The 12,045-nt window shown below is 42.2% G+C and overlaps 2 protein-coding genes across 2 annotated transcripts in view; both read left to right on the top strand.

The window, feature by feature from the left end:
• Positions 1–2,636, top strand: part of taf1a (TATA box binding protein (TBP)-associated factor, RNA polymerase I, A) — a 39,992-nt gene extending 37,356 nt beyond the window's left edge. The window contains exon 12 of the mRNA XM_078229841.1: positions 1,830–2,636. The gene's annotated coding sequence lies outside the window, so the exon portion shown is untranslated. The remainder of the gene's footprint in view (positions 1–1,829) is intronic.
• hhipl2 (HHIP-like 2) overlaps positions 1–12,045 on the top strand; it is a 34,023-nt gene that overhangs the window by 2,769 nt on the left and 19,209 nt on the right. Inside the window, 4 exon segments of the mRNA XM_078230466.1 lie at positions 3,075–3,321; positions 8,850–9,385; positions 9,387–9,497; positions 11,243–11,386. Coding sequence (XP_078086592.1) covers positions 3,075–3,321; positions 8,850–9,385; positions 9,387–9,497; positions 11,243–11,386 — 1,038 coding nt within the window.

The raw sequence follows: 12,045 nt of genomic DNA, 5'->3' as shown, positions 1-12,045 counted from the left end.
ATGATACTGACCATCTAACCATCCTACTCCACCATTCTAAGAACCTCTTTGTCACGCTTGTGAGATCAAGATATATAGACAACAGCTGGAACAGGTGTTTCATCTTAAGTGCCTAAGGAGTAACCTGTCAGATGATGATCTGCTGTAAAGAAATTAGAGCTAGATTACAAAGGATCAGTTGGATAGACCACAATGAAGATTCTCTAATGTGAAAACTAATTTAAGGAAATATAATTTTGTACTTGCAGCAATGATTTTGAAACTTTTCAGAGTGGGGAGTGAGACTCTCAGTAAATATTGACATTCCTGGGAATCTATTCCACAATTGTGAAATGTAATGTCAACTAGCCATAGGAAAGCAGTGCAGCAATCTTTTTTTTAAAATGAGCCTTTGGTTACATAAATATATTGAGTTGTCCAATCATATGAATTGAGCAATGTAAAGAACATTGCAAAATTCAAACTTAATACCAAAATAATCAAATAGTGATTTAAGTTTCAACAATAATTATGCTCTATTCTGTCAAATAAGCTGATAGACAAGGATGACAGATATTTGGTGATCTTGTGACCTCTATCACATCTATGCATTTCAGTCCGTTAATGCCCAAATTATGATTAAAGGACATAGAGTCATAAAGGTTTACAGCATGGAAACAGGCCCTTCGGCCCAACTTGTCCATGCCGCCCTTTTTGAAAAAAAAACCTTAAGCTAATCCCAATTGCCCGCATTTGGCCCATATCCCTCTATACCCATCGTACCCATCTAAATGCTTTTTAAAAGACAAAACTCTACCCGCCTCTACTACTACCTCTGGCAGCTTGTTCCAGACACTCACCACCCTCTGTGTGAAAGAATTGCCCCTCTGGACACTTTTGTATCTCTGCCCTCTCACCTTAAACCTATGCCCTCTCATTTTAGACTCCCCTACCTTTGGGAAGAGATATTGACTATCTCGCTGATCTGTGCCCCTCATTATTTTATAAACCTCTATAAGATCACCCCTCAGCCTCCTACGCTCCAGAGAAAAAAGTTCCAGTCTATCCAGCCTCTCCTTATAACTCAATCCATCAAGTCCCGGTAGCATCCTAGTAAATCTATTCTGCACTCTTTCTAGTTTAATACTATCCTTTCTATAATAGGGTGACCAGAATTGCACACAGCATTCCAAGTGTGGCCTTACCAATGTCTTGTACAACTTCAACAAGACATTCCAACTCCTGTATTTAATGTTCTGACCGATGAAACCAAGCATGCCAAATGCCTTCTTCACCACTCTGTCCACCTGTGACTCCACTTCCAAGGAGCTATGAACATGTACCCCGAGATCTCTTTGTTCTGTAACTCTCCCCAACGCCCTACCATTAACTGAGTCCTGCCCTGGTTCAATCTACCAAAATGCATCACCTCGCATTTGTCTAAATTAAACTCCATCTGCCATTCGTCAGCCCACTGGCCCAATTGATCAAGATCCCGTTGCAATTGGAGATACCTTTCTTCACTGTCTACTATGCCACCAATCTTGGTGTCATCTGCAAACTTACTATCTATGCTCCCTATATTCTCATCCAAGTCATTAATATAAATGACAAATAACAGTGGACCCAGCACTGATCCCTGAGGCACACCGCTGGTCACAGGCCTCCAGTTTGAAAAACAACTCTCTACAACCACCCTCTGGCTTCTGTCAAGAAGCTAATTTTGTATCCATTTAGATACCTCACCCTGGATCCCGTGAGATTTAACCTTATGCAACACATATCCAGCACTATTTCAGATACAGCAGTACAAAATTACACAGAGTAAACAAAATGCTATTATTGAACAGGTAACGAAACAGACTCCTTGGGAAGTATAACGCTGTGGGAAGATGATTGATGACTGTTAAGTCCTGTGTCGAGTAAGCATTTTCCTCTGTTCTACACCTGTCGATTGTCTCCAGTGGTAGAATCCAAGATCTGGGCTTTATTTAAAAATTTGGACCTCTGCTTTTTTAAAAAAAAAAGTCCCAAATTTTCAATACCTGTGAAGGAGGAAAAATATACAGATGGGTACACATAAGATGGTGGCCTGGCACACAAACAGTCACCTGGGAAAGAGACATTAAACAGACACTGACTTTCAGTACAAACAGCCACCTGCAATTAAAACATAAAGGACAGACAGCTATCCAAAGTTAAACATGCAAGAATCAAGTCTTACAGGAAGCCAGCCAGGGCTTAAAGATAAGGACAATAGGGATAGATAATGAGATTAACTATAGGTGGGATCGGGAATACATAACTGCAGGAAAACCAATTACTGTAAACTACTGTATGAATAGACCGAAACTAAAGTCATTGATAGTCACTGACGTAGGAAATGTATCCATTCAAAGAACAATGCGATGTTAACATGCTTATGTCTGTATCTGTCTGTATTTGTCTATAATGATGTGTTTAATGATCGATCACCTACTTGATTACAACGATGTGATAATGGCTAGATGTCCGGTCCATCTATTGTGTAAAGGGTATAAAGATGGACTGCTCCTATTGTCTCATTGAGAGAAGGTAGCTGTCTAGAAGCACTGCAGAGTGCCAGTGCCTTTTCTCCATGAAGCTTCGTTAAATAAAACTGTATTGTTGAAACCTTCAAGCCTGACTCACAACTGGCATTTTTTCCACAACACCTGCGACAGCAAATGTTTTTTAAAGATAGATGACATGCATGGAATAGCCTGCCTCAACTGCACAACTTGCATTGTTACTGACCTTGCCTCTCCTCCTCTTACGCAATTCCAATTCAGATGCTTCAAGCATTATGGTTATTGGACAGGCAATCATTAGATTCCACCACAGTCCCCGAAGACCTGTAATGTGAAATACCAGGGACAGGAGTGTCATTTTATCCATACACAAGATGTAGAAGTCTCACAACCTGGCTGTACAAACACATCTTTTACTGTCTCATCACCAATGATGCTGGGATCACTGGTGAATGAATATTCAGCCTGGTGATATTTGACAGTATTTTCCACCAAATCTCCTCATTTGATTTTGAAAAGTGAACTACCGATAGGCACTTCCTTCAGGTCTTTAGTCCTCATTTGCTTGTATGTACAAGCAGCCTATGTGTCAGCTCATCCCCAGTGTTTGGATTATAGACCTCCCTTTAAACCAGATTCTCCTCTGCAATTCTGCTCTCAGTATGGTACATTTGGCTGTTGTAATCAGGGGAAGGATAATGAAATCTCACAGAAATATAGGGCAGTCATGGAAAGGTTTGACTTCAATGGATCTAAATGGCGTGGAAAATTTATGAAAGAGATCTTGTGTCAGGTAAGCATTAATGTCCCCTTGTTAGGGATATTTATTCTTTGCACTTGATGGAATTCCATACTCCGTGTAAATGTTTGAGATATGTGCCTGAATTGCAATATGAAACCAATTCATAAAGAGAATAGTTTCATCTTCGATTGTTTGAATGGAAGAACTTGCATTTATATTGTGTCTTTCATGGTTTCAGGATGGTCTAACACCAGTCACAGTTAATAAGGTAGCATTTCTGGTACTTGCAATATAGCGAAATGCAACAGTCAATCTGTTCAAGAAATATCATAATCAGCAATGAGATAAGTGGCTAATGGCTAATGTTTTTTGAGGTGTAAATATTGGTGGGGACACCAGGATAACTCTAAGCTCTTCCTGAAATAATGCCAATGGGTTTTTTTTCATCTCCATCAGAGACAGAGATTGGGCTAAAACAGAAAGGCTGGAATTTTCCAGCCATTCATGCCCTGCTGCAAGCACAGATGGAGAATTTGGCACTCAGCCAAATCTCCATTCACTGCAATGGGACCAAAGAATCCCACCGGCATGAACAGCCGGAAAATGCTAGCCAAAATGTTGGAAAGAATCAGCAGATCTAGTTGAATCTGTGGAAGAGAGGGACAAAATTAATTTGGGTGGGGGATGGGGGAGGTATTTTTCTGGCCTCCTTGCCTGCCAAGCTCTTTTTGTTACAGCCACAAGGTTCCTTCTCCCCACTGAATGTAGGATATTGCTCCAGCCTTTAAACTCCTGCACCAGATCTCCAGGTCCTGAGTGCAGAACCTGTGACCTGCGCCTCCATGTGAATCACACTGCTCATCTGGAATATTCTGCAATCACACGTTGGAGCCTGAATCTCCAGTTGTGCATAGGCAGATGTTTTTGGTTGGGGTTGGGGCTGTGTAGTGGGGTGGAGGCTTCTTACTCTCAGATTGTGGATTCCAAGTTAACTAATTCAGCAGCAAGCTTTTGTGAATTCTAAAATAAAGCAGGTTATTTATTCTAGCACACTTTCTGTGAATTAACGGTGTTGTATTACACATATATTCTCATTCAAAACCTCATGCACACAAATATTAGAAACAATTGAAGGTAATATGCTGTTAAACTTATAATTATCTCAGGTTCTTTGGTGACAGGCCTGTAGTTTCTTCGATGAAGATGATGATTTAAAGTTGAAGTGAGGGTCTTGTAAGCCGAGGAATTTTCAGCAGGCTGTTAAGTTTCTTATAGTCAAAGTTTTAGGAATTTGGTTTTCAGGTAAACCCAAAACTGGAACATACGGGGGGAGTCCTTCATTCTGTTGGGTTCTCGTGCTTACAAAGTATTGCTGTTAATTATTTTAGCTGTTTGATAGTTCACAGCTAATTCAATGGCTTCTGGTAGAACGCTGTCTGCAAACAGTTTCTTGCTGATTTTAAAAGCAGGCTACAAAATGGCTCACTCATCATGTGACTTCACAAAGTCAAAGTTTTTTTTCAAATAAGGGATTGGTGATAAACAGAGGTTCACTCAGTCTAATCTGGATAAGGAAAACCATCATGATGAAACAAAAGAATAATAGGATCCATTCACATCCATCTTACACATGTTAAATTTTGATGCTCCTTTTTGTCTTGGACAAAACAGAGAGAGAGACAAGTCATCTAGGTCAGCTCTCATCCTTTTCTGTTGATCCATCCTTAGGCAAAGGGATGTGTGAATTTCCTGAATGCCAATATTTAAAGTAGGCATCTGCTCGGATTGTTTGGAGCTCAGATGCCGAAGATCACATGATTTGCAGCAGTCATTTTAATAATCTATTCCTGTTCAGTTTTTAAAAATAAAAGTATTGACTGAAAGTTCATAATATATTCAGATATGACACATTTAAAAGTTTTCACTATCCAGACTACTTTTCCAAAATGTCAAGCCTAGTTTAATTAATGCTACAATTTAATGTTGGCAAATATTAATCTATGATGCTGTGATGACTTCAACCAGGCTAATGAGGTTGGCTTGCTAGAGTATGAACGGTCTGATGAGCCTTAATTGATGAGTAAATCAGGGAGCCTCATGCTCCCTATTTAAAACAGGTGTGTCAGACTCCCAGCCTGCATTCAGCCAGGAGCAACTGGAGAGCTGGCTGTGTACAGATGTACGGTGTAAATAAAGTAACTTGGTGACGGGACTTTCGCCTCCGTGGAGTTATTACAGATGCAAACACAGTTAAAGCAGAAAATCTAAACTTTCCTATGGAAGGTCCATGGTGGGACATCTCCTGCAGCATGAGTAACCAGCTGGCCAACATTCACAACTTTTACTCACATGACAATGTTCGCGTCTCCTCCCACATAGCCTTGCAAACCTTACCCTTCCCTTTTCTCCAAGTGGCTGCCCTTCACAACTGCTCTTTATATAAAGCCCAAGTCATAAAAAGCCCGCCTCCACATTTGGACCACATCTGCCTCTGAACTGTTTCCAGGGTTGGCGGGCCCAACTCCAGTCTGCACCAGCCAGGGAATATGAAAAAGCCCCTCCAGAGCCATCTTTTCCTGAGGCTGACACGTAGAGCCAGGAATCTTTCCATTCCATTACCCAGTTCAAACATGAAAATCTAGTCTCTTCTGTGCCATCTTCAAAGATGAAGGAGCAGAAACCTGGTGTTGTGAGACTTCTTTTTGTGCCGAACTTCAAAGATGTGCAGGTTAGGTGGATTGGCCATGCTAAATTGCCCCATGCTAAATTACAGGGATAGTGTGGAGAGAGCCTGGGCAAGATGATCTGTCAGAGAGTTGGTGCAGACTCGATGGGCTAAGTGGCCTCTTCTGCACTGTAGGGATTCTATGATTCTTTGACTCCATGTTTCTGACGACCTTCCTAATGTAGATCATGCTTATTCTGACTGTAGTTTGATTAATGATTTGTATAACTGAACAGGCAGACAAAACTTCAATTTAATGTTTCATCAAAAGTTTGACAATTCTGACAACTTAGCACTTCCTCAGAGCAGAATGCGAGTGTTAGTACAGATTACATATTCAAATTCTGGAGCAAAGCTTGAAGTCACAGTCTGTTGGGAAGACCTACATATCCACTGAGCCGAATCCTTCACTTACTGCAGCCAAGGTTTCTAATTATCTTTTAAAAAAGAAAGGAAAGAAAGCATATTTTAAAATTACTTACTATGATGCAAATTAATTCCAACCGCAGTTCACCTTCCATCTGTTTTTTTGCTGTGGAGTTTCCACTGCAGGATGGGCGAGCATAATTTAGATTGACATTGTTTGAGATCCCCTCTTTCACATGGAACCTGAAACAGGGGTTACGTCTGTTCAGGTAGACAGGAAGATTCCTGTGACTGTAAGTGACGAGAATCTTGAAACTGGAGGAGTAGGTAGATGTACCATCCATGTACTGAAATCAATAAAAAATAGCAAGCGGTTAAATAAATAATTGAACAGGGTAATGGAAGTTCAGCCGTCATCTCGATGGAATACAAATCATTTGATGTTATATGATAGTTGTATAAAACTCTAGTTAGACTGCATGTGAAGTAAAAATTTTAGGAACCCTTGCCTTGGAAGAGCTGCAATACAAATTCACCAGGAAAATGAGTTTGGAATGCTATGAGGACAGGTTGTATGGATTAGGCTTGATGATTTAATTGTGGTGTTTAAAATTATTAACATATGTTCTTATGTTCTTTCTGGAGAGTATGGTGGCACAGTGGTTAGCACTGCTGTCTCACAGCGCCAGGGACCTAGGCTCAATTCCGGCCTCAGGTCATTGTCTGTCTGGAGTTTGCACATTCTCCCCGTGTCTGTGTGGGTTTCCTCCGGGTGCTCCAGTTTCTTCCCACAGTCCAAAAATGTGCAGGTTAGATGGATTGGCCGTGTTAAATTGCCCCTTAGTGTCAGGGGGATTAGCAGTGTAAATGCGTGGGGTTACGGGGATAGGCCCTGGGTGGGATTGTTGTTGGTGCAGGCTCGATGGGCCAAATGGCCTCTTTCTGCACTATTGGGATTGTATGATTCTATGACCAACAAAGCAAAAGAACCAAATTTACCAAATGAGCCCAACAAGCAAACCAATGGACAACATTTTATAACTTTTACCTTAGCAATCAAATCAAAATGAATTAACAGCCAAAATTATGATCCATATAAACTATGAATTACACATTAAATAGAAGATATAATAGAATTTATTGGCCAGTCCATTTAGTATAGGTGACTCTAATTTCAACCACAAAGACTTTCCTTTCAAAGCTCTGAACTTCCTTAAGTAGAATTCCAGTTCTTTTTCTTCAAGGATGTAGTCACCAATATCATCCGCCAGCAACTTGAGTTCCATTGGCATGATCTTCACCAAGGTGGCAGAACCTCTACAACTTCGCTCATGCACCAACACTGATTGTATGGACTCCCAGAATTATCTTTATCCGAAACTCAGCAACAGCCTGTCTTTCCAGTTATGGTCAATCAGTTCCTTTAGTTGAAGCAGCGCAATATCCAAATTTATTTTATCTCTGCTCCCAGGTCCAGCCTTCATGTTCACCTTTTTTAACTGTGTCAAAACCCCTTCTCCAGTACATCTAACCACGTGGATCCCTATTTTGTTGCACCCCCGGGTCATGTGGACCTGTTTCACACCCTTGCTCGATAACATGTAAGGCTGTCACTGATACCACACCCAGCAGCACAGCCACTTCTCCATACAAAGCTCCTGTTTGGCTCCCACTCCGCTGTCATTGTGCCCCCAGGATCGGTTCAGGCAGTGACTTCTGACCAAAGTTTGGCCACTCACCTCCCAAAGATCTGCCCCTGCTACCTCCTGCTCCCTCAGGCGACTCCATCACATTGACCCATAACTTCTGAGCTCCAGGGCATCGTAACTGGGGGAGGCACCCCAAAGATGCACTGGGAAATACCGCTGCCCAGAGGTCCCCAGGTAAGGAATGCATGGTAATCGGCTGGGAAATTCCAACTTCCACTGGGCAATTATCTTGCATGAGAAACATCTGAAATTGTGATTTAAATCACAAATTGCAAATGTTCCAACTGTCTTACAGTAAGAGGTACCCAGATAAAGTTAGAAAAATTAAATCCACTTTTACTCCTGGATGACTATTGTACTGAAGCCCCCTGCCTCCCACCCAACCACCCGCCCCCCCTCCCCCCCCCAAGACTTGACACTTGGGCACCCACTACACTGCATTGTTCTCACCAAACTTTTTGAGTGAGAAAGGAGCAGTTTCAGTTCCAGGTAAGTTATTAGGAGTGGACTGTCAATCTGACTCTGACTGCCACTCCATGGAAGTTACAGGCAAATATGATTGGATAACTAAAGAGTAACCTCCTGTCCTCCTGCCTCTGTCTCGCAGGATTGATACATTACAAAATTCTGAAGGTGTGAAGAAAGGTTTAAATATGTAATGCAGCTATTGTCTTCAACCAAGTGGCATAGTTTCAAATTATATGAAAACATATTATGGTACAAAGAGATGGCAGCACCACTTTATGACAGATTTCCAACTTGTGTTTGCTTCTGTACAGGAGTGTTCCCCTTTTGCTGCACACCAGTACGATGCAAAAGACCCTCTTACACCACTTAGAAACATTCCAGGATTCTGCTTCAACTACTGGTCAGAATTTCATCTAAACTGTCGCTCATCCATTCACCTATTGATGAAGGACAGGCAGATTCAAAAATCGTGCGAATGGTGTAGGAGCTAATTCTGTAACTTGTTCCAGCTTCTTGACCCAGACTACTGCTTTCCCAAGAAAGCAGACCTGAAGAACACAGACTTGAACCAGAACCTTGTCTCAGAGGTGGAGGATCGACAGGGCTGCCTGCGCCTTTGTCTCCAAGAGGTTGCCAATGGTTTAAGAAACCCTGTTTTTATGACTCATACTAATGATGGTACCCATCGTTTATTTGTAGCTGAGCAGCTTGGTTTTGCCTGGATCTACTTGCCGGATGGAACTCGACTGTCTGAACCATTCCTTGACCTTACAAGGAAAGTATTGACCTCTCCTTGGGTTGGTGATGAGCGAGGATTCCTGGGATTGACCTTTCATCCAAAATTCAAACTTTTACGTGTATTATTCCATCCTGACTAAGGGCAAGGTGGAAAAGGTTCGTGTAAGTGAATTGAAAATTTCATCTCATGGCATGAACCAGGCAGACCCTTATTCTGAAAGGCAAAACTATAAGCAGTTGAACTCTTTACAAATGTATTCAATATCACAGCATTTTGGGCTCCATATCTAAGGAAGGATGTGCTGGCCCGGGAGAGGGTTCAGAGGATGTTCACGAGAATGATCGCAGGAATGAAAAGCTTGATGTGTGAGGAACGTTTGAGGACTCTGGGTCTGTACTCGATGGAGTTTAGAAGGATGAGGGAGGATCTCATTGAAACTTACAGAATACTGAAAGGGCTGGATAGAGTGGTCGTGGGAAAGATGTTTCTATTCGTAGGCAAGATTAGGATCCGAGGGCACAGCCTTAGAATAAAGCGACCACCCTTTAGAACCAAGATGAGGAGGAATTTCTTCAGCCAGAGAGAGGTGAATCTATGGAATTCATTGCCACAGAAGTCTATGGAGGCCAGGTCATTGAGTATATTTAAGATAGTGATAGAAAGGTTCTTGATTGGTAAGGAGATCAAAGGTTATGGGGAAAAGGCAAGAGAATGGGTTTGAGAAACTTATTAGCCATGAATGAATGACTGAGCAGACCGTTAGGCTGAGTGGCCTAATTCTGCTCCTATATCTTATGATATTATCTTATTTACAGTTAGGGCAGAACATTATGAGCTTTCAAAGATTATTTTACAATATCAACAGGCAGGGTTAGTTCATTAATGGTCAATGCTTTGTGCAAATCCAACCCAACACACAATTGCGCATCACAATGATCTGAATGATCTGATGATGTAAGGGGGAGCTATACAATACAGTGTTATGATGTTACAATGGTGTGATGTTGCGGCTGTATAGAACGTTGGTTAGGCCACATTTGGAATACTGCATCCAGTTCTGGTCGCCACACTACCAGAAGGACATGGAGGCTTTGGAGAGAGTACAGAAAAGGTTTACCAGGATGTTGCCTGGTATGGAGGGTCTTAGCTATGAGGAGAGATTGGGTAAACTGGGGATGTTCTCCCTGGAAAGACGGAAGATGAGGGGCGACCTAATAGAGGTGTATAAAATTATGAAGGGCATAGATAGGGTGAACAGTGGGAAGCTTTTTCTCAGGTCGGAGGTGATGAACACAAGGGGTCACAGATTCAAGGTGAGGGGGACAAGGTTCAACACAGATGTCAGGGGGACGTATTTTACACAGAGGGTGGTGGGGGCCTGGAATGCACTGCCAAGCAAGGTGATTGAGGCAGACACGCTGGGATCGTTTAAGACTTATCTAAATAGCCACACGAACAGATGGGAATAGAGGGATACAAACGAATGGTCTAGTTGGGCACATGAGCGGTGCAGGCTTGGAGAGCCAAAGGGCCTGTTCCTGTGCTGTATTGTTCTTTGTTCTTTGTTTGTTTGAATGAGCTGTCATTTGGGGATCAGGAAGAGCATCATAAAAGTTGTGATTCAAGGTAATAAATGTATGCCTTTCGACAGCAGCAGATGGTCATGGCAGGCAAGAGCAAAAATGATGCATAAGTTGAAGAAATTGTTTTTTGCAATGTCATGTAGGTTGGAGAGGAAGTTCACACCATGATTGAGCAGTATGACAAGATTCTGTACCTTTAATGTGGAAATACAATGGAGTCAAGACCAGGGACACATAGAAACTGATGTGAATTTACCAACATTATGCAAATAGTTCAAGAAATCAATCTTTCAGAATTGTGTATCCAAATTGCAAAATGGTGATACAAAGAAACACACATATAATTGAAATTCAAAACTTAATCTTTACAATGTCATCACAGATGTATATTGGAAATTGAAGAACCAGCAGCCAACCACAATGGTGGGCAAATTCTGTTTGGCTTTGATGGTTTTGTGTACATCTTTACTGGAGATGGTGGAAAAGCTGGAGACCCATTTGGCAAATTCAAAAATGCTCAAAACAAGTAAGTCTGAATAAGAATGCCTGTTAAATGAAGTTCCTCAATTAAAACAATACAAATCTGTGAAAATTAAGCGCAACGGCCGGTATTTAATACCCTTCCCAGAGTTGTGATTTGAGTCAGGGAGGATATTTAATTGGATGCGATGGTGGTGGGTGAGGACCGTACTGCCAACCCACCTCCATCTCATCACATAACTCCTAGGCAGGAAGACCAGTGTACGACCGAACCCCAAACCTCCACCCTCACCTCCCCCTCACCATACACCATTTAAGTTTTTCAGGGGCAACTCATGCCCAATTGAGGGCCTCTTCCTGTCGCCATTTGTAGCAATCCAGCAGTGGGTTGGCTTGTCACCACACATACAGCCAGGGAGCATGACAAGCAAACCTAGTGGTCACCCAGGGTATGTGTGGTGGGGGTGGGTCATTCACAAACACTCAGTGCCCTGCTCGAGGGACCCGGCTTTGAGAAGAGGGGTGGTCTGTTGAGAGTCAACTGCCTGCTGTTGCAGCCAACCCGCCCTACAACCCACCCCTGGGATTCTGTTCCCGAGGGACTGCTCACTGCTGACCTCTCAGAGGAAGCAGCAGGGTTGTCTCACTGGCTCTACAGCTGGTAGCTGAGATCCCATTTCCTCCATAAAATTCCCCTTCAGCACT

The sequence above is a fragment of the Mustelus asterias genome, chromosome 15, assembly GCF_964213995.1.
Source record: "Mustelus asterias chromosome 15, sMusAst1.hap1.1, whole genome shotgun sequence".
Lineage (NCBI taxonomy): Eukaryota > Metazoa > Chordata > Chondrichthyes > Carcharhiniformes > Triakidae > Mustelus > Mustelus asterias.
This window is presented reverse-complemented; position numbering and strand designations above follow the sequence as displayed.